This window comes from Octopus bimaculoides, chromosome 2 (genome assembly GCF_046866305.1).
Source record: "Octopus bimaculoides isolate indiv1 chromosome 2, ASM4686630v1, whole genome shotgun sequence".
Classification (NCBI taxonomy): Eukaryota; Metazoa; Mollusca; class Cephalopoda; order Octopoda; family Octopodidae; genus Octopus; species Octopus bimaculoides.
The window spans coordinates 109,371,170-109,395,075 of NC_142929.1; the positions used below are offsets into that span (position 1 = coordinate 109,371,170).

Consider the following 23,906-nt stretch of genomic DNA (forward strand, 5'->3'; position numbering starts at 1 on the left):
GAAACTGCTACTCAATAAAGGCGCAAAAATGCTTAGGGAAGTCTCTCCTCTCTCAAAAACTGACACAAAAAGAGTTGAAACTCGGGGGTGAAATTACACAATGTGCAATAAAATAACATAAGGCATGTTCTTTGCAAATCAATTTTATCTCGGAAGGCAATCTATATGAACCTACGTGTTAAATTGATGTATTACATGGGGCAAGTCGCAGACTAAACAATAAAAATCAAAAATAGTCAGTTTCAAAGTAGGGCATTTTCGGAAGAGTAACAGTAACCTAATCGGAAAAGTAGGTAATCACAGAAAGGACTAACCTTAAAGGGCTTTCAACTCCATGGAAATAACTATTGGAGGGCTGCCTTGTAAATCACATTCGTTGTCAATCCTCTGGGAGCGTAGTAAAATAGATTGGCCGAGTTTCCAGCTCTGGAACAGCCTACATACAGCTGCCTGTGTGAAAAACATGGAGTGCTGAGGTCCAGCCCAACCACTTTGAGTGACTGCCCCTGGGCTTTGTTGATGGTCATGACAAAGCTTAGACGTACGGGGAACTGTACCCTTTTCATTGGGAATACACAGTCAATTGGAATTAGTGGTATTCGGGAAATGAAAACAATGTCACCAACCCCTTGACCTGTTATGATTTTAGCCTCGATAACGTCATCCAACAATTGAGTTACAACCAATCGGGTGCCATTGCAAAGCCGAGGAGGTTCCAAGTTTCTCAGCAGAATAATTAAACCTCCAAGTCTGAGGCAGAGTTTGTGAGGTGGCATTCCCAACAGTTCTTGGGAGTTTAAAAATTCTGTTGGGTAAACCATTACTTGCGTTGGATCCGTTATTGAATCAATGGACGCATAGATTCGCTCCTGAGTTGGAAGTTGTTGAAGGAGGCACATGTTAAGAGCTTGGACGGTGGCGTTTGTTGGAGCTAAACTGGCCCTTTCATACATCCATTGGTGACTGTTATATGGACTGTTAGATATGTAATTCGTCTGACGTTCCGTGTGTCATGTGGTTCGTCTGAGTTCATTGTTTCATTGTTGTTGTCTTGTGGGACTGTCGTAGTAAAATGTCATTGATATATATATGGCGGACATGACTTTTGTTTATTCATAACGAACATTGGGTGAGTGCGTTCTTTGCATGTAATTGAACAATAAATGTAATAATTAAATTGTATAACTCGTTATGTTATCTCTACGAGTCACCCGAGGGAAACATAACAGAGTTTATTGGCGTCGCCGATAGGATACATGCTTACTTTACCGTAAAATTATTCATCGTAATAACAATGGCTGAAAAACAGACAGTAGAACTTATTAAATTGTTTAGGGAACAAATGGACAAGCAAATGCAACAACATCAGAGAGATATGGACGCTCTGTTAAAACTGTTTGGTGCTCGACAAGTTGAAGGCGATTCTAGTGGCTATTTTTCAGCTGCTTCAACAACAGTGTCGATTCCACCATTTACTGCGTTTGATTCAGCGACAGAACTATGGCCTGATTACTGGTCAAGATTCCGTACGTTTGTGGCTGCTAATGCTGTACCTGAAAAACGCATGGCACAAGTGTTCCTGACCAATCAGACTGCTACTGTTTACAAACAACTTGCTAATCTGGCTACCCAACAAAATCCGCCTAAAGATATCAACAACTTGATAATGGACGAAATCGTTGACTTCATGAAGGAACAGTTCGACCCTAAACTTTTCATTGTGAGAGAGCGTTTCAAGTTTTGGAGTGATATGCAGCGGAAGCCAGGCGAAACTCTCCAGGAGCTGGCAGCACGTATACGCCAGGATGCAGCTACCTGTGATTTTCCAGCGATCACCAACCCACAGGATGAAGCTCTGAGACAGAGATTCATATGTTCGGTTAACAATGAAGCGGTTCTGAAGGCGCTTTTTAAGATAAAAGACTCAGAACTAGATTTTGCCCGTGCTGTCCAGGTTGCCATTGAGACTGAAGACGCAGCAAAGGTTGCAAAAGAAACTGTATACGGTTACAAAACCAAGCAGGTGTACAAGGTCCAGCAGAACAGGAATAAGAGTCCTCAAAAGAAACATCAGCAGTCTTATTCCACAAACCAGGAGAAATGCTACCGATGTGGAAAGGCCCACAAAGCAACAGACTGTCCTTTCAGGGAAACCAAATGTCATTTTTGTGACAAAAAAGGGTCATTTGCAAGCGGTGTGTAGGAAAAAACAACATCAGCAACGCAATGGCCATTCACAAACTCCCGTGAAAAGAATCACAAAAGCTGAGCTAGTCAAGGCGATCCTAGGTGAAGTTTCCCGAGACACTCACAGTTTAATTGTGCCAGTAACAATCCAGAACAGACTGTTCACAATGGAATTGGACACTGCTACTACAGGCAATTTTGTTTCCTTGTCAGTCTGGAAACAACTTGGAAGACCAAAGCTGCAAGATGTCAAGCATCGCTATGAATCTGCCAGCAAGCACAACCTGCCTGTTCTAGGAACTTTCATGGGCCAAACCAAGGATCCAACAACTGGTAAGCAGGATCTTATACCTTACATAGTCACCAAGATCTCTGATCTTAATTTGCTGGGTCGGAATGCTATCCAGACTCTGGGAATTTCCGTAGACACTGCTCTAGGTTTGAAAAGCATAGACAGCCAAGCTAAGAGGGAAGGTGCAGAAGGGATGTATCCAAAGACCTCAAGCGAGCCCTATGTTTCCCTGCAGCAAGATTGTCACAACATGTGTGATGAATTTCCAGATCTTTTCAAGCAAGAATTGGGATGTCTCAAGAACTTTGAACTGGAAGTGAAGTTCAAATCGGACGCAACACCAGTCTTTCACAAGGCACGTCCAGTCCCATTTGCTCTTCGTGATGACCTGACCAAAGGTTACGAAGAAGGCATCGCCAAGGGAATCTGGAAGCCTGTTCAATTCAATGAATACGGAACGCCAGTGGTACCGATTCGTAAAGCACACGCTTCAAGCAACCTGAAGCCCAAACTACGGATTTGTGGGGACTACTCTGTGGGAATTAATGACCAACTTGCTGATCACCGTCATCCAATGCCACTCCCTGCTGAACTGATGCAGAAACTCGGAGGTGGATTCGGATATACAAAGATAGACCTTGCTGATGCCTATAATCAGATCAAACTGGCTCCAGAAAGTCAACGCAGACTCGCACTCAGCACTCACCGTGGAGTACTCCTACAACAACGACTCCCTTTCGGAATCAAGTCAGCACCTGGTTACTTTCAGGAGATCATGGAAAACCTGACCCATGATCTACCTGGAGTGGCCGTCTTCCAGGATGACATGCTCGTCAGTGGGAAAGATGCAAACAGTCACTTAAACAACCTAAAGTGTCTGCTCACACGTCTAAGCGACAATGGACTCAGATGTCGCCGTGAAAAGTGCCAGTTTGCACTACCCAGTGTAGAATACCTTGGACACATTTTGTCGGCTGAAGGGATCACTAAGGGATCCAAAGTCGAAGCAGTCTTAAAGATGCCATCTCCAACGAACGAATCAAGCTTGAAATCTTTCCTAGGTTCAGTTCAGTTTTATGGAAAGTTTATCCCAAACCTAGTCAGTATAGCAGAGCCACTCTATTGCCTTACGAAAAAGTCAACTATTTGGAAGTGGGGAGATGAGGAACAGTCAGTTTTTGATCACTTGAAAAATGTACTTTCATCAAGTCAAGTTCTGATACACTTCGATCCAAACAAAACTTTGGGACTGGCTTGCGACGCATCAAACGTTGGTATTGGAGCAGTCCTGTTTCACCGCTATCCTGATGGAAGCGAGCGCCCAATATCCAATATGTCCAAGACTCTCACTTCTGCACAGCGTAACTACAGTCAAATTCAAAAGGAAGCCCTAGCTATCATATTTGGCTTGCAGAAGTTTTACCAATATTTGTACGGTCGTAAATTCGTACTCGTGACTGACCACAAGCCACTGACATCACTATTCAGTCCGAGGAAAGGGACGCCACTTCTCGCTGCTAACAGACTAGCACGATGGGCCTTGTGGCTGAACCAGTTTGACTACACCATTGAATATCGGAAATCAGCAGATCATGGCAATGCTGATGCCCTCAGTCGCTTGCCATTCGGTGATGACAACGACTTTGACAGAAAGGAAAATGGTGAAGACATAGACATGGTGTGTGCCATCAAAGCTCTTAGTATTCAAGTCCAACCTGTGGATGCTAACGTCCTCCGTCAAGAGTCAGGGAAAGATCCAGTGATATCTACAGTGATGCGCTACGTCCGTGAAGGCTGGCCACCAAAGAACATGGAGATCAATGACGAAGTCAACAAGTTCCGTAAGTTATCAAACTCACTTAGTATCTGTCATGGATGCCTTATACATGGATCTAGAGTTGTGATTCCACATAGCTTGCAGCCAAAGATCCTCAATCTTCTGCATCTTGGACATTTTGGCATGGAACGCATGAAACAACTAGCAAGAACTGCTGTTTATTGGCCTGGTATCGATGCTGCTATAGAGATAGCCAGTCGACGATGTGATTCATGTAACGAACATCAAAGGCAGCCATCTAAGCCTCCAGTTCACCCATGGATGTTACCAGAAAAGCCGTGGAGCCGCTTACATCTGGACCATGCAATAAATTTTATGGGTAGAGATTGGCTGGTGATCACAGATGCTTATTCCAAGTACCCATGCATTCATCCCACTTCCTCCACGTCCTCCAAAGCCACTTTGAATCTGCTTGAGGAAGACTTTGCGCACTTCGGATTTCCTCACACACTGGTCACCGATAATGCACCAACTTTTACGTCTGAGGAGTTCCAGAGCTGGTGCAAAGAACGCGGGATCACACACCTGACAGGGGCACCTTACCACCCAGCTACCAACGGAGCAGCGGAACGTTTGGTGCAGACCTTCAAACAAGCTCTGAGGAAGTCTTCTCTTCCGCCAACACGAGCACTTCAAGAATTCTTGATGCAGTACCGGAGAACACCGACATCCTGTGGATTCTCTCCAAGTGAACTTTTGAATCACCGGCAGATACGAACAAGGATTGATTCTCTGCTGCCATCGCCAGTACACATTGCTCAAGGCAAACAGTCTAAGGAAGCACATAAGTCTCAGGTGACTCCAAGCTCGGCTGATGTCGCTAAAGTTACCAGGCAGTACAAGGCCGGAGATCCTGTGTATGCACTCTACTATGGACCTCGCCGAGACAAAGATCCCCGATGGGTACCAGCAATCATTAAGAAGTCATTGGGTACTCGCTGCTTTAACGTGAAGGTCATACCTCATGGCCCGATGTGGAGACGACACTGGGAACAGCTGCGACCGCGGTACACAACTGAGAAAGACAATGAACCTGGTGATGCAGAAAACACTGTATTTGAATTTGCAACAGATCACCCGATGGAGATCTCGGAAACTGTGCCACTAACACAAAGACAAACCAGACCCAAGACCATGTTACCCGTTCCAGAGTATGGACCAGACAACCCAAGACGGTCCAAGAGAACCCGTAAAACCCAAGAGAGACTTTGCTGTTGATACTTCTTGTGTAGCATCAATTTCAGTGGGGAGGTGTTATATGGACTGTTAGATATGTAATTCGTCTGACGTTCCGTGTGTCATGTGGTTCGTCTGAGTTCATTGTTTCATTGTTGTTGTCTTGTGGGACTGTCGTAGTAAAATGTCATTGATATATATATGGCGGACATGACTTTTGTTTATTCATAACGAACATTGGGTGAGTGCGTTCTTTGTATGTAATTGAACAATAAATGTAATAATTAAATTGTATAACTCGTTATGTTATCTCTACGAGTCACCCGAGGGAAACATAACAGTGACTGATGTAGTTTGTTGAAAGGTTGGGGTAAACTGTTCTGCGAAGATCCTCGTGGCCGGAGACGTAGCTACCGATGGTGCTTATGTCAGCCAAACCATTTGCATCCATTGGTAAGTTCCCATTACCAACATCCAATAACTTTGTAGCATAGTCATCATCACCCGCTTGTTAGTGAAGAATCGAATGCATGTCAATGGTTAACTTTTTCGTCTGGACGAAACGCCAAAGATGAGAATGTTTGATGCAAGCTTCTATTTCATTACCTGGGTGGCCTTTTGGGACGATGGGAAGAGTTTGACGAAAGTCCCCAGCAAGAAGCAAAACAACGCCACCAAACGGTTGAGAGCTGGAGCGTAGGTCTTGTAGTGTTGCATTGTTGCCTCATCACAGACTATCAATTTACATTTTTGAAAGACAACAGCCTCATCAGAATTCTTCCTTATGTTGGTTGAAGGATTTTCGACATGACTGATATTAAGAGGAAGCTTAAATGTTCAATGGACTGTTCTACCGCCGTCTAACAGCGTGGCTGCTATTCCTGAACACGCCATTGCAATGGCTATCTGCCCACGTTGGCGAACTTTGGCAAGAAGGAGGTTGAGTAGAAATGTCTTTCCTGCGCCGCCTGGCGGATCAAGGAAGACGTCTCCAAAGAATACGTTGTTTTTATACACTAAAGACAATGTATTCAATGTTGTTTATTCAGTTATGGGACACAGGTTGCAATTATACATTTGGTCATTGTTAGACTTTACTATTAGTAAACGAGAAAAATGACAGGACTCCTCTCTACACTAGGTACCGCTAAGTTTCCTCGGTCATTGATTGACAAATCTTGCTATATAAACAATCTGAAATAATATACGTGTTTCTGACTGCCTTACTGGTCCAACAGTGTTGAAATTGTGATCTTCAACCATTAATTTTACCTGATGTTTCTTAAACATTAATAATCTCCAAACGGTGCTGCTTTGCCGTGTGATCTACAATTTAAAGGAAGATTATTTCAGGTTACTTTTTAGTTTACGTTTCAATTTTTAAATTTTTTAATAAATTCTTTTGTGCATACTTTGCATGGTATTTTTTCAAAATTCTTACTATTTTGATAATAATAATACCATGTTTCATTTATGTTTTAGTAAATAATAATAAGAAACCAAGAATAAAACAATATGATTGTAGTAACGCCGTGCGCATGCGTAGTCTCACGCATGCGTGGAATTAAACAACCAAGCGTTCCCGCTTCTATTCTATCTCTCTCTCTCGGTCGGCCGGCCATGAGCATGGACGTGTCAAGCAGTGTCTCCAACATTCCAACTCTGGAGACAGTCTCTTTACGTCCCAACAACTATACTCACACACACAGAAGCTGTAACAACAAGAGCTAAAGATGTATATATTTACCACCTGAATAAATGTTGTTTAAGTTGATAGTCTGGAGTTCAGCGTTCCGTTATATTCGTAATTTTATATAGGAAAGTCAGGTATACATCTAATGATGTATAACCAACTTTCCTAAACTGGTGACCCCCGACGTGATTCGAACACGCAGCCCGCTGAGCTGCAATAACCCACTTTCTATAAAGTGGTGACCCCGACGAAGAAACAAACGCAGCATGGACTCTGGACTACCAACTTATAACTGGTGAACCCGACTAAAGAACAAATGCGGCCATGGAGACTGAACTACTAACCAGCATCATCGTCATGACCAACACGATTCTACGATTACTACGCCACCAACATCTCCAACCATAGTCAACACGGCTTACTACGTATTACCAACATCAACAAGCGCGGTTTTTATCTCGCCTCTGTTAGAGTGGCTGTTTCCACTCACGATAAACAGACAAGAATTACAGCCTGCGACTTTCCAATTGTGTACTCAAAAAAAAAAACTTGGTATAAAACTCTCACGTGTTCTGACTTTCTATCTGCTGTGATATCTCACATACATATAGACGGCCTGTCTTTTATTATGTTCTTATATGTTGCATTCACACTCTCACATATACATACATCTTTTATGCCACACTCAATATCTCTTGTTATTCATTTCATACGGTCATCTTTTATCGTCTCGTTGCTGGCTATTTGTGTTGTCGTAGTATAACATTATTTGTATATCATCATTGATATATATTTTGTGTTCGACCGTGTGACACGTTTAAATAAAAGGAGTCCTCTGTTTTTCCATTCGTCACCATTTCTACTTTTTGAGTTCGCACGGTCGTTCTTTCATTTTGGGTTAAGAAAATTTTCTTCGAGATTTTCGCTAATGGGCGTACAGAGATTTGTCTGTCGACCGTCTGTAAAAAGCGCACCTTTTCAAACACCCATCACCAAACAGCCTTTTCGCCACCAGCTTCGTTCAACCAAGATTACCACCGTGACGACAACAATTACTACTACCAACTACAAGCATTCCCCCCGACGTCGCCAAGTTTCAACAGGACATTCTATCTCCTTGTGGGACTCTTGTACGAACTGGATTTTTTCTTTACAGACACTTTCACTTGTTTTGTGTTTTCACTCACACACACACTTGTGCACTCATATATTTACTTTCCTTTCAGAGAAAACAAACAATCAGACTTTTACATCGCGTGATTCCAGTTTCCTGGACAGTTGTCATCACGGTTGTTTTGTCATTGTCATTTCATTTGTACATTGCATGCATGTATCACACGAGTGTACATTTCATTTCTTTCATTTTTCTTTGTGTGTGTTTTGTGCTACATCTTGTGGGTGGTTTTCAGTGCCCATCCTGCCTCAGGCGTTCTAACAGATTTCATATTATCGTGCGTTTCCGCACTGGCAAGGGAGCCCTGTAGTAACGCCGTGCGCATGCGTAGTCTCACGCATGCGTGGAATTAAACAACCAAGCGTTCCCGCTTCTATTCTATCTCTTTCTCGGTCGGCCGGCCATGAGCATGGACGTGTCAAGCAGTATCTCCAACATTCCAACTCTGGAGACAGTCTCTTTACGTGTTTAGCTGTCTCTCTTCATCTTTCGAACTTACGCTCGACAGCTCGCTTACATCTACATAACAACGTCCCAACAACTATGCTCACACACACAGAAGCTGTAACAACAAGAGCTAAAGATGTATATATTTACCACCTGAATAAATGTTGTTTAAGTTGATAGTCTGGAGTTCAGCGTTTCCTTATATTTCTAATATTATATAGGAAAGTCAGGTATACATCTAATGATGTATAACCAACTTTCCTATATGATAATTAAAATAAGCGCGTAGATCACACAAGCTTGACAGCCGCCAGTTTTGCAACGAAAGTTGGCAAAATTTCACTGTTTTCCCCTTCTCTTCGAGTTTCCTTCATTTCTCCACCACAACGTCATCTAAAAGGTTATTTCTTCGTAAAAATGGAACTGCCTTCGTCTCGTCGCTCATCACATTGTAAAAATCTTTAGCCAACATTTTAACGGTTATTAGAAATTAAAAAGTAAACTAAAAAGTAACTTAAAGTAATCTTCCGTTAAATTGTAAATCACATGCCAAAATAGCACCCTCCAAACTATTTTAGGGCAATATATGAAATTATTTTTCATGGGGATTTAATTCATTCCTATACTATACATTCATAATGTACATCAAATTCTTGTTACTCCATCAGTGCTCTTACCTACCCTCATTCCATTAAGTCGCATTATCTCAGAGCTCTGTTATATCTATAATATATCAAATACAATAGTACGTTCCTACCTGCCTTTCGTGTCACGCTAAAGGAAATAACTCGAATGGAGAAAGATACATAGGCAGAGAGAAGGATAGGTAGCGAGACAGACGAAGAGTGGGAGGGAGGGAAAGAGAAAGTAAGATTCTGAGAAGCTGAGTAAGAGCAGGAGTTTAAACAATCTTCTCTCTCACATACACGTACACACACACATATGCGCGCGCGCACACACACTCACATTCGCACACATGTATCGAGGTGCTAGAGTCGATTTTTTCGACTAACACCCTTTAAAGCGGCTCCTCCCCACCACACTGTAGTCCAATGACTGAAACAAGTGAAAGAAAAAAGATATTTAAAATGTTCACACCCCACCGATCATTTGCCTACCGTCAGTTTGTGTCTTTTCAACTGTTACAAATAATACTTTTTTTTTTTTAATATGGTGAATGTGTAACACCCCCACTTAAATTTTATAACACTTCCACTTAGATTTACTCGCCTCGCCTACTCTCCCCACCCTTTTGTCACCTTGTGTTTAACTCGCTTGATAGTGAACTAAACCAATCCTGCCTTTTTAAAACTGCTTTCATCTGGCATTTACTTCCAAATAACTTTGTTTTACCTAACTATTAATCATAATAAAGGTATTTTTATATCAGCTTAAAGCTTATAGCGATTAGCGAGCAATGATTAAGGAAAATAGTCTAATAAAGGGGCATATAAGCTCTCGACAGAAAATAAGAAGGCTTTCCTATTCACGCGTGAGTCGAACCCACATCCCTTTGTTAACGCGACTAAGTGTGTTACCTTTACACCAGCGAATCAGCCTCCTGCCGTATAAAAAAAACCATTCGCACCGAAAGCATATAGAAAGTTTGTGTACATATAGAAAACCAAACGCGAACTATTATAGCTCTTAAATTTGACAGGAAAAGCTGGTGTAACGGTAATACATTTAGTCGCGTTAACAAGGGGATATGGGTTCGACACCCACGTGGATAGGAAAGCCTTCTTTTTTTCTGTCGTGGGCTTATATGCCCCTTTATTAGACTATTTTCCTTAGTCATTGCACGGTGTACACCATAAACTTTAAGCTTATATAAAAATACCATTATTATTATTATTTACAGGATTATAAAAACGGCGCCGCATAAAAAAACCATTCGCACCTAACTATTAATATTGGTTTCAAATATTGGCACAAGGCCAGCAATTTTTGGGCTAAGTCGATTACATCGACCCATTGTTCAGCTGGTACTTATCTTATTGATCCCAAAAGATAAAAGACAAAGTTGACCTTGGTGGAATTTGAACTCAGAACGTAAAAGACTGACGAAATGCTGCTGAGCATTTTGCCCGGCATGCTAACGATTCTGCCAGTTCACTGCGTTTACCTAACTCTTAATACTGATGATGTCCTGGGTATGATTTTAAGCTGTAGGATTAAGGTTTGGTGTTCCAGAGTTTTGAGGAGTGTAGAATCATCTCTTAGCCACTACTGCTCCCAAGTCTTCTCTAACTCAAAGTAGTAGTACCTGTTAGGATCCCAGTTAAGGGTTAATCAGCTTGTCTTGGAAGAAACTCCAAGCACAAACCCCGCACTACTTAGTGTATGCCTTGGGAAAGGAAAAGGTTAGGGGAGTCGACCTCGACAGCAAAACAAAAAGTAGAGTCCCTCAGACAGTCCGATGTCTTCTTTGATACCCTTCCAGCAACTCGTGCATAGGTGCAGTTCTTTACCCTGTTATAGCAATTCATCCAGGAGAAGTCCACTCCAATGTAAAACTTACAGCTTGCTGGTCACTACAGCCGTCTTAGCCCGTTGAGCTACTGAGATCGGACCTCCAAGACTAAACAGGATCGGATTGCACGAATTGACTCTCACTTTAAAACAACAAAGTGCAGGCAAGAAAACATATTTGTCCTAAATGCGCCAGAGCTTTTCGTTCGAGGATTGATTTAAATAGCCATTTGAAGGCGTGCCGCTCTTCCTCGTGATCATAGGACATAAAGAACTGCTATGAATATTGATTAGTTCAGATTGTTAATTATACTCAAGTGTCACTGAATTTCGTTTCATATTAAATTATATAGACTAAAAAGTAAAAACCACCACCTCTTTCAAGTTGTTATTTGGCCACAGATCGTCTGATCGTCTTTATACATGCATGCATGCATGCATGCATGCATCCATCCATCCGTACGTACATACATACATACATACATACATACATACATACATACATACGCCAGAGAGGTAGCCAGGTTCTAAACTTAAAGGAACGAGCACATAAAAAGGAAACGCTGTGTCACATACCAAACGATTTTTAACTCATTTCTCTTATATCCCGCGAAATATTTCATCAGTTATACGTAATTATATTCTACGTTCAGTAATTTCATGTTTCAGTAACAATGTCATTTATGTATGACACGTATAGATGCTATAGGTGTGACGTGAAAAAGATGAAACTCCACAGGATTGTCTGGTGTCGAGAGGTTATGATGTCAGGGTTTGTTTTGGTTCTTCAGATGTCAGCGGCCATCAACACATCACAGGAGATTGAGCAGACAGTTCAAAAACACGTGAGGATGGTCATATAAAGTAATGACTCCAGACAGGTCTTCCAAGGCCACGCAATTAACAAAAAAAAAAAAGAGTTTTTAAAAAATTGTTGAAAAGGCGTCACTTTTGAAAAATGTGCTCATGGGAAGTGGTCGCTCCTTTTGTTCCCCCTATTACCTACGCCACCGACATGCGTACGTGCGTATGTACGTATGTGTGGACGTGTCTAGTATTTAGTTTATACCGGAAACTGATGATCCGGAACGTTCAAAGCCTCTTTCTTATAATCTGCACTAGTTTATACTAATATAACAATACCTGTATTTCATTGAATTAGTAAATTTGACATTTGCTTAATTTAGAGCGCGTTGACCAGGGTGACGATCCCAAATTCGGAAAAAATCAGTTATTCGGAAAGGCTTTGAAACGAAAGTTTCCGGAAAGTTGATGTATTAGCTTCGTAAATTATAAACAAATAGTTAATGAAATATTTCAAGATCTGAAGTAGGAATGTAGATACTAATGCGTGACAACAGTGAAAAAATGTATTCATCGAGAAACTATTTTCAGTTTAATTTCATACATTTTCGACTAGACTGACACACCTTCGTTTTGCAGGAAGTGATTTGAGTATACTAATATACGTTTTCACCTGCAGTTTGCAATTATCTTAAACATAAGGGAGCGTTGTGCATAACGAATTATATGAAGAGATATTTGTAAATGAAGTTCTGTTTAAGAAAAGCTTTGTTCAAGTTTTATGAAATAAGGCGTGATCTTGATATAAGAGGACAAAACGTACAGTGAGTCCTACCGTTTAAAATCAATAGTGTTGTCACTGTAAAGCGGCGAGCTGGCAGAAACGTTAGCACACCGGACGAAATTCTTATCGGTACTTTGTCTGCCATTACGTTCTGAGTTCAAATTCCGCCGAGGTCGACTTTGCCTTTTATCCTTTCGGGGTCGATAAATTAAGTACCAGTTACGCACTAAGGTCGATGTAATCGACTTAATCCGTTTGTCTGTCCTTGTTTGTCCCCTCTATGTTTAGCCCCTTGTGGGCAATAAAGAAATAAGAAACGTTAGCACACCGGGCGAAATACTTAGCGGTATTTCGTCTGTCTTTACGTTCTGAGTTCAAATTCCGCCAAGGTCGACTTTGTCTCTCATCCTTTCGGGGTCGATAAATTAAGGACCAGTTGTGTACAGGGGTCGATTTAATCGACTGCCCCCCTCCCAAAATTCCGGGCCTTGTGCCTAAAGTAGAAAAGAATATTGTTGTTGTTGTTGTTGTTTAACCCTGTGTCAGCCTTGACTGAACGTACCTATATTCAAAACATTCCAGTCATGACCATCGCATTTTCTCATGCAGCATATCTTCGATTATAGTACCTCGTGCGTGATTTCTTTTCAAGACAGTAAGGTTTGGTTTGTGAGAGAGAGATCTGGCTGCTATTTCTAGTGGATCGACCGACCATACAGAGGATCCCTTGATGGCTCCTTTTCTCCTGTTCGTACTATTGTTGATTCAAAGAAATAGGCGGTGAGCTGGCAGAATCAATCGACAGGGCGTGAGAGAAAATGCTTTGCGGTATTTTTTCCGGCTTCTTACGTTCTGAGTTCAAATCCCGTTGACGTCAACTCTGCCTTCTCTCCCTCCAAGGGTCGGTAAAGATAAAGTACCAATTGAGTGTTGGGATCGATGGTATCGAGGAAAACTGTCTTCAAAATTGCTGGTTTTGTGCTAAATTTTTCAAAAAACCATAAAGGCGGCGAGCTGGTAGATTCGTTAGAGCATCGAGGAAAAGGACTGGCGCTATTTATCCCGATTCTTTATATTCTGAGTTCAAATCATGCACAGGCCAACTTTGCCTTTCATCCTTTCGGGGTTTATAAAATAAAGTACTAATCAAATACTGAATTCGATTGTATCAACCGAAGCTCTTTGAAAACTGCTGGACGTGTGTCTAACTCAGACACCATTGTCGATTCAAAAAGAAATTCTCAAAATTAATAGTGGGGGAGGGGCGGTATTCTAATATTCTAAGTCTACCTATTTTTCCCCTTCTGTGTAATATTGTCTATTATGTATTCTACAAATTATAACTCACAGGAACTGCGTCGACATCTCCAGCAGACATTGAAATGAATGGCAGCTTTGATTCGAGGAAATAAAGAGTCCGTCTTGGAATAAATTAAACACATCATAAATGCTGCATGATGCAGGGTGTGGGGCATCCTACTGTGGAAATAGGTTACTACGAGATATAAACCTAGGAAAAGTACATTGTAGTCAGTGGCGTACCAATCACAAGTGTCTCCCGGGGCGGATGTGATGTTTATTTGGCTGCCCCTTAAAAGTTCTAACACTTCAAAAGGCCAAAAACGGAATAATACAGGTATATATGTATGTAAAATAAGAAGACAAACTGTAGCAACCATTTATTTCCCTCAAATTTACTTTTATAATGTTTACACAAAAAAAATAATAATAATAGGGAAAATATGTTAAAGAACAGAAGATGAGTGAATTACAAAAATAAACGATTTACAAATCGATTTTACGTGCCTTCCTCTTCGCGAAATCTCGAATGATTTCATTAAAATTAATTTTATCCGCAAGGTCGCGCTCTATGGATAGTATTGCCAAATCAGTCAACCTTGTTTGATTTATTGTTGACCTGAGATGATTCTTGATGAGCTTTAGTTTCGCCGCTAGCAACACCAATGGCACGAGTTAGGAAGACTCTTAAAAGTATTACAATATTTGGCCAATAAGATTATATTTCTGAATAAACTAGAGAACTTGCAAAGGCCCTTCAATGTCTTCAGCGTCAGCAGCCGCCAAATAATTTTGCAGTCTTGCCCTTTTAATCAGACAGAAAGTCTTCTCTCTTAATATTCTCATCAAAAGCATCTACATCACAATTACACTCTTTATCTAACAAACTGGACGGTGTGAGAAAGGTGTATTTTTTTTTTTTTTTTTGCAATATCTTGAAGTCTTTCGAATCTAGAGGTTATTTCTTCAAATACACTGACAACATTTCTCTTCTTAGCTCAGCGTCGTAGCTGAGAGCGACTTCGATGCTTTCTTCGTAGCTCATTCTTTTATTTTTGCGAATTCGACGCTCTGTGCTGATTCCCATATCAGACCAAATTTCAGTTGAATAGGCCAACGCGTCATCTACTGTTTTGTTTCTGCTTACAAGTAGAGAAGTTTTCAAGGCTGATAGTTTAATGGCATATTGTTGCAACTTCAGACCTTTCGTTTGGAGGTGCTTTTGAGTGTCATTAATTTCGAGAAGTATTTCTCTTCAAAGGCCAAGAAATGACAAGAAAGAAAATGACGGCATCGCCTGAAGAATTAAACTTGCATCAGATTTCGTAGTTGTGTTTTCTGTATCTTCCATCAACCGTTCTAGCGCAGCGGTGATTTCCGTGTATTTTGTATGTACAACCTTTACTGCATCTGCTCGACTACTCCATCTTGTTTCCCCAGCCCGTTTGATAGTTGCCCCAGTTATCTCAATCAAGATATCCCATCGATGAGTTGAGGCTGAGAAGAATGAAAATAAACGATCCAATGTGCCAAAAAATGTAACTGAATCTGCACCCATTGAAGCTGCATGCACAGCTGCTAAATTCAGAGAGTGATCGGTACATGGCACAAATACAATCTTTGGATTAACTTCTGTGATGCGCACTTGAACACCGGATCGATGACCTGCCATTACTGCCGCATTATCAAATGCTTGTCTACGACAGTCTTGAATGTTAATGTCGTCTAGTTCTAATTGTTTCAGAATCATTGATGTAATTTGCTCAGCATTTTTGCCTTTCATCTCAATAATATGAAGAAAGGATTCTTCTACTTTTACTTCCTTTTCATCTATTTTAACATAACGTAGCATCTGAGAAATTTGCTCAATATGAGAAATGCTTGAAGTACTATAAAAAATATTGCAAAGTATTTACTCTGTTTACATCATCGATAACTTTCTTTCTCACTTGATCTTCCAGGACGTTCACAAATTCATTCTGAATTTTTGGTGAGAGATAGGGAGTTGTAAACTTATGAATTTTTTCTTTCACCAAATGTTCACGTAACACTGGATCGAATTTTCCAATCGGTTGAAAATTTATTTTCATTTGCCTTCTCAACTCGAATGTCTTCTCTATGGTCTCGTAAAGCTAGGTTTTGCTTAGCAAGAAACATAATTATGTCCCAGAATCTAGTTAGGATTTGCTTTGTTTCATTTTCAACAAGAGTTTGTTGTTCTTTGTCTATTACCTTGCCTTTGGAAAGGCGAATTTCTAGCTCTTTCTACTCATGCGCAGGGATAGATTCATATTCTTGTATCTAACGATTCAACTTCCACCAAGATTTGAAGCCATCAACTGAGCAAAACTTTGAGTTTTCATTTGAAAATAGCTTACAACGAAAACAAAACACGGCTTCTTTCGATGGAGAGTATATCATCCAAGTTCTCAAGATTGTTTCCCCGTTTTATAAAGTTCAAAAGACCAGTTTCTTGACAGCCTTCTAGTTTTCCCTTCCAGTTTTGCTATTTGTCCTGGACGTACAACTTCTTTGAATTCACAGTTAATACTTTGCACAACCTTCGATCCTTGTTGTACAAGGATTTCCCGAATATCGTTTCCGTCATTAAATTTAGCAGGCCACATCTCAATGTCTTTCAAATTAATATTAGAGTTTTGTTCTTCAGTAGTTTGTGGTGGATCAGCATCATCAACTTCGTCTTCTATCTTCTTTTCAAGTGGCACTTCATTAACATCATCTTCATGACGTTCAACAGTAATACCAGTTTCGTCTGGACAGTCGGATCTGATGAGAAATTTAATTATGGCAACTTCATTTCGCCTTTCTTCTCTCGTTTTTCTTACTTTTTTTCGAAATGCTACCTCGCTTCATCTCAAATCGTAAATTTATATGAATAAGACCAAATAGAGTATAGACCAACCTAAAAGATAATCAACTTTCTGAATATCATCGACGCAATATTACTGTATTAACAATATTATACAATATTATGTATATTACACAATATTAACACGCAATACAAGTTTACTGATGATAAATTTAAATTTTATGGAAATTTTAATAGCTGCTATACATTATTAGAGTCTATAATATTTATACTACATTTATATTAATGATATATTAATACAAATAAATTGTGCCGCCTAGGGCGGACAGTCCTTCCCGCCCCACTCTTGGTACGCCATTGATTTTAGTAAATCTAGATACTAATTTGGTATACAATTCTGACCAAGATCTTGTTCAAACTTCAGAAATAGAGTGGTTACGCTGATTGTTCTTTGCGTTGGTGAAATTTGCTTACTTCAAAACTATGCACCAAGACTTTGCAGGCTTCATACTATAAACCTAACCCCTGCACTGTTGTTATTGTCACCGTATGATAATCCATGAAAGCTCTGATGAGCGGTTGTCTTACTTTCTGTTACTGACAGGACACCAGCACTCTTTCTCTGCTGACTTGACCAACGTGTTCATTGCCAATGCAAAGAGAGATACTGAGATGACGCTAAAATTATCTCCACTTCTTGTTGGTGCTGTTCAAATGTCAACAGTCTAGAGAAAATCTTTAACCTGAACTTGCTGATTTTATCCATTATGAGGCCTTTTACTTTCTGGACTACATGGTGTTTTTCTACTACAGCTTTAACCAGCGTGAGTGATATCGAGCCATAGGTATTGGCCAGGTCCAGCCACAACACATCTAAGTCTTTTTTTGTTTTTGCTGTCGTACCTACCTGTTGAGCTGAGTCATCGCGCCTGTGTGTTCAAGGCAACCAGAGACTCTAGGTTTGCTTCCCTTCTGTGCCGACGTATGGATGTATCTATTGTTCAGTAGAAAACCTCTTTGACACAATGCTGAAAAATCATGCTCTCTACGCCGAGCAAAGAGATGACGTGAAATTGGCCTATATCCTCAGCTCTCTCCTCTATGGGGTATGTGTATCCCTTTTGCATTTTTCCATGACAGGGTATCCATCACTCACCTCCAAATCATCTTCAGGGCCGTCCAAAGCCGATAGTATAGCATTGGACAGTTCTTATAGCTCTTTTATGGACTCCACTTGGGCCTGGTGCATAATTAGTTTTTGCCTTTCTTACTACTTCTCTCACTTCTCTAGAGCAAGGCCTTTCCAAATTGAATATCATCGTTGGTTCTGGTGATATCATAAGTGCCTTGTATGAGGCCAGTAGTTAGTCTCTCATTATCGCTGTAAACATTTGAGAAGTGCTCGTTAATGACATCCTTGGAACAGGTCAATTGACTGGTCCTCTTCTAACAGGGGAGATGCTTCATCAATTTGTAGGGGATTAGGCAGGAATGCAGTTCCCTTCCTTGACCTCTCCTTTCATCTCCTTCCATGGCTCTCTTGCTCTCGCCAGTATCAGGAGTTCCTTCCTGAAACCACTGCGAGTGAAATTCCTGGCGGTACGTTATGTCCTTGTGCAAAACATTTTTTTTATTTCACGTTGCTCCAGTTCACTCAGCTGTGCTTCCAGCCTGTTTCTCTTATCCAATGAACAGAAATCACTAAGTTTTGTTGGTTTTTGCTGAACAAAAAGTAGCAATGTGTATTACTTGCGTATTTGAAATTGGGCATATCTAAAATTCTCTAATTATGTTATTCTAGTCACTGAATCAAAACAAGACGTTTTCCCGGCGGACATTCAACATTTTATTTAATTGTATTAACCACGGTAAATTAAAGATTTTAACCCTTTCAGACCTATAGTATTATTAACACTTAACTGAATTAACCTCAAAAACACTGGCTAATGATTCTATTTTTTCTTTTCTTCTCTTTATTTCTTTTATTTATTTATTTACTTATTTATTTTGCATGTATTCCATTAAATTTGAGTGAACGAGTGACTTTTATTATAGCAATTACTGTCAACTATTTTTAAAACACAAAAAGTAATATAATTTAGCTAGATCATTCAACTTTCTAGCCTGACTCGTATTTTTATAGATTTTTATCTTTGTACGCTCAGTGGAATTGCAACGATATGGCATGGTATCTATTAATTATATTACTTATAAACTCATACATAATTTCAAACAACTTTAACATGGTGAGATTTTGGACAAGAAAATTGTCAATGCTTATACTGACATCGCACTTTTATAAAACATGTTTTTGGCTAATTTGATAAACAGTAAAAATTCTGAAAAATCTTCCTTCTAATACATGTTGACTTAATATTTTCGCAAACCATGTATTTTTGTGCGGTTACTAGTATACTATATGCATACTAGTAACAGTATAAGTACGAATAATAGTTTGTTTAATTGAAATATAGGTGTGTATTCAACGAAGAATTAAGTATCGTTACTGTAATGGTTTCTGCTCTCAAAAGCTGGCTGGGCTCGTGCTTACTCTACTCAGACAATCTCTAACTCGTCTCTCCTCTCGTCACCCCCGTTATGCCCATCCCATACTCTATGCTAATTACTATGATATGTCCTTCCTTCCAAAAAAGCGCCAGCCCTCTGGAATTCCATCCCTGCTCATATCTTCCTACAAATGCTGACTTACTAAAATTCAAGGACATTAATGGTGTCAATCTCACTGGTCTAAGAGAGCCTTCAAAAGTCATGAACACTGCCTCTTCCTCCATCTTCTCTACCCAGTATTCATGGAAGGGAGAGTCCTCAGGCACCTCCTCCGCTGAACCTATTAGAAGCAATTGCCATTAGACTTTCTGGCTAGATTTCCAAACGTGGCCAACTGAGACTATGGATATTATTCAACCATCTCGTTCTTGGTCTACCTCTTGGTTTTCGGCCGGTTGGCTTCGCTTGAAGAATTTGTCTTGCGACATTCTAATCACATGTCCGTAGTACAAGAACTGTGATTGCTCAGTGCAGAAAAGGAGTGACTCGACCTAGAAAGACTCCTTGCTCTTCGAGTTACGCATTCTGACAAGTAACATTACCCCAGAGATCTTTCGGAGGAACTCCATTTCGGCCGCTTGAATTCGCGATCGAATTCTTTCGGTCATTACCCAATATTCATGATCCAGTATGTGAAAGTAAAAACAGAGAATGTAGGGCGTCTATAACCCTCTCCATTCTTCGCCACTGCGATAGCTGATATTGGACAAAGATATTAAGTCAAATCTTAGACTTACTTATAATACGAGACAAGAACCGTTATGAATGGCGATGTTGAAGACGAACCAATGAGGGAACCTCTACGTGGTCACTTGATATGCCATCGATAGAAGTCAAATCTCTCTCAAATCACACCCAAATGTTTTTTTTTTTTCACTGTTTACTCAGGAGAAGCAGAGGACAGGGCCAGTGATCCCTATCCCCTATTTTTTCTTTCAGGATTTTGGTGACTGGTGGTAAAAAGGAAGAAGTTATCTTCAAGCCAGAAACCCAACCCGAATGCTTGCAACTAAGTAAAGCGTTCTAAAGTCATACCAGGACAATGTGGTGGTGTTAAACCGGATGATGGATTAAACCGACAACGCAAGGACTTTTTTAACAACTGAAGGTTGAAGTTGATAAATAATGCTGGTTTGAGTAAGGCTGTGTGTGTAGATAAAAGAAGAACGAGGAAACCAGGATTAAGTGCGACGATTTATTCAACCTGTTAAAAGGTGTTAAGACAGCAAAGCTGTAGAGATGCATATTGAAGGAACGGTCAGAATATATACACTGTAACGGTAATGTCTTTAGGTGTTGGTTCACCAATGTAACGGCAAATCTTATAGACGTTGGTTGCCAGTTGTGCAAGATGAAAGAAGAACGGTGATCGATGTTGTTAAATATTTATTACCGTTACTTTGTATATAGCCAAAACCACGACGGGCCGGTATGAATAATATAATTCGTAAAGCGTGCGGGGAATAAGAAAGATATCGTAAGTTTTCCTTGAATTGATGTGTTTGTGTACTCGTCATTGTGTGGTAGTAAACCACAGATAGAGATAGGGTTATGTTGTAGAGAAAAGAAAGTGAGCTAGTGAAAGTTAGAGAGTCGAGGGAAATTGTATGCCTAATAGTGGCTGATTGAAACTTTCTCCCTCTGGCCGTTTGTCTCAAGTGGCCATCTGTAGTCGTCTCCGTTCACCAACTGATTTTGGCTTACAGAGTTCTAGTATTTATAATTATACAAAATCAATTAGAAGGAGATACATATTGTTGGGGGTTCATTATCCCAATTCAATTTTTGGTGAAATAGAAGAAGTCAAAAGGGTTAAGTGGTAAAGACATAAATCGGTTGGCAAATCCATATGCTAAATGTAACTTGCTGTCAACCATTGTTTCTCAGTGAGAAAAGTGATGTTGGAATATTATGAGAAATTTTCTGATGCAGGTTCGAATCTACTCTATGCCTAAATGAAATTACTACAACACGATAGTTTAACATGCAGATGGTACATAATGATGATGCATGCTGGATGGAACAAGAAAAATACTTACGAGACATAACTTCTGCAGGAGGACAGGAACAACGTATGTGTCAAAGGTTAGCTGAGGTTGCCTGCGAAGTAACTGCTTTCTCTGCCGAAGATCCGATCTTCACCGTGTCGACCCACCTCGCTGAAGAAATAGTGGGAAAAGCTTCCCTATATAGCTGAGGGTGGTGCGCTAGGTTGGTCTGTCACGTGATGGGATGGACAGTCCGCGTAAAGCAAGATGGACTCGACCATCAAGTGATGAGCCGAAATGTGGGTACTTAAAAGTAAAGGGCCAAACTGTGAACGTGCTTGCTACAGCTTCAATAATCGTTAAAGAGCTGGAACAAATATTGCTGCCAATCCTCTGAGCTGGTACCTTCCTTCAACGTCCCCAAAAAGGTATGAAAAGTAAAGTCGATTTCGACAGGATTTCAACTCAGTACTCCAGAGTAAATCCTGCCATGCAATTTGTTCCATGATCAAACGATTCTCTACCAGTTAGCCCCTAAATGAGGAAGGGATACTTTAGATAATGTAGTCCTACATAACTCTAAAATAAATAAATAAATAAACGAGATAGTCACTGTTGAAATATTTTAGATCATCTGTCTTCTCAGTCAATATTGACCTGTGGCTTTACATTAGCAACAAGATTGGGGAAATGCATCCATCTCATATTGTGCATGATGGTAACGGATGAGTTGTTGTTGTTTAACCCCAAGCTCATGTCCTGTCAAATAGATCGATTTTAAGTGGAGTTCCAACCATGACTATCGCTTCTTTTGTATATCAAGGATCACATCGTCCAATTTATCCTTTCTTAAGGTATCAGAGTAACTCGAGGAATATTTCACTACTATTTCTAGTAGGTTGTGAGACCAAACAGAAGATTCCTCGTTGATTCATCAGATTTGTTGGTGATTGTGGTTGTGCTGATAATGATGATAATGATGACAATGATGATCATGAGGAAGAGGAGGGGAAGGGAAGAAAGGGGAGAGTTGTGGTGATGTTGGTGGTGGGGATGGAGGAAAATAATGGCTTCTAATTTCAAATAATGATAGGGACTACGAAAAGATGACAATAAGGATAACGTTGACGACAATGTTGATGATATCAACGAAGAAAAAAGAATAACGGACATTAGACTTCTAAGCTGATTTACCCATATTTCACTGATTTTTCTGAACAGGTGTCCCTTAGACATGCCCTCGCCATCAGCCCACAGTGTTACTCCCTACGGTGCTAAGGTGAAGTTAAATACGATTTTTCTTTTCCTTGTTTATAAGCTAATATCGATTTTCTTTATGTTTGCAATAGAATTAAAACTAATATTGATTTCCTTTGTGTTTACAATAAAAATAAAGCATCTATTTTAATTTCATTCCTTACAGACCACTTCCGGCTGTTATTTGGCAAACGTCTCTGAAATCTGATCACTTGTACGAAGAGATTGCCCCAGAGTAATGGTCGCAATAATTGTCATGTTTTTTTTTTTTTATAGTTTTTTCCTCTCGTTGTTTCTAATAAGCGATGTTATAGCTGCCGCTCTATCATCAGCAGTAGTGACAGCAGCAATGATAGTAGCGGTATTAGCAGTGGAATCAGTAGAGACTGTTGCAATAGAGACGATTGTTTAGCCCCAGGTCAGGTCTGATTGAGCAGAACTAAAAATCAAGAGTGTACCAACTGCTATTATCTCGTCTTCATTAGGATTACATGATTTTGTGATTCAAATGAGACTGGGCTGCTTTTTCTGACAGGTCAAGCGCTGTAGACGTTTTCTCCAGAGCTTTTATCCTTAGTGATTACAACAACAGTAGTTATAATACTAATTAGTATTGTTAAGGAGATTTTGAAAAGGTAAGTAATTTTGACATATGGAATGTCAGAAATATGTTAATAAACAGTACGATATTGTTATAACCCTCACTACTACCATTATTGCTACAACGTATACCAATACAATTTTTTGTGTGTTGGTTCAGAATCACAAGAACGAGGAGTCTTAAAGTCTGTAACAAGTTTTTTTGAGATTTCACTTCCGGATTTCATATCTTGCCCCATCGTCTGCACATTAATTAAAATACACAGGATAGTTAAAATATGAGAACAGGCGAGATTGAAATACGTTGCAAAGTGAAGCAGTATGTGGCTTCTTGTGTGCCCACTGGCTAAATCATATCTCAAGTGTCACCTCTATTTTAGAATTATATCTCTGTTATAACTTGAAGTACTTGTTACAAGTCGAGATAACTGTTATTCATGTTTATTAAAACTATCTTTATCGCATGTCGTCTGATATGCTATTAAAACTATTGTGTCC

The 23,906-nt window shown here is 40.0% G+C and overlaps 1 protein-coding gene across 1 annotated transcript; it reads right to left on the minus strand.

Annotated features, from left to right (window-relative positions):
- Window positions 1-344: 344 nt before the first annotated feature.
- On the minus strand, window positions 345-899 carry LOC106876741 (ATP-dependent DNA helicase PIF1-like). The gene has a single exon (XM_014925430.1). It carries the CDS (start codon window positions 897-899, stop codon window positions 345-347), a length of 555 nt encoding a protein of 184 aa, XP_014780916.1.
- Between the last annotated feature and the right edge of the window lie 23,007 nt (window positions 900-23,906).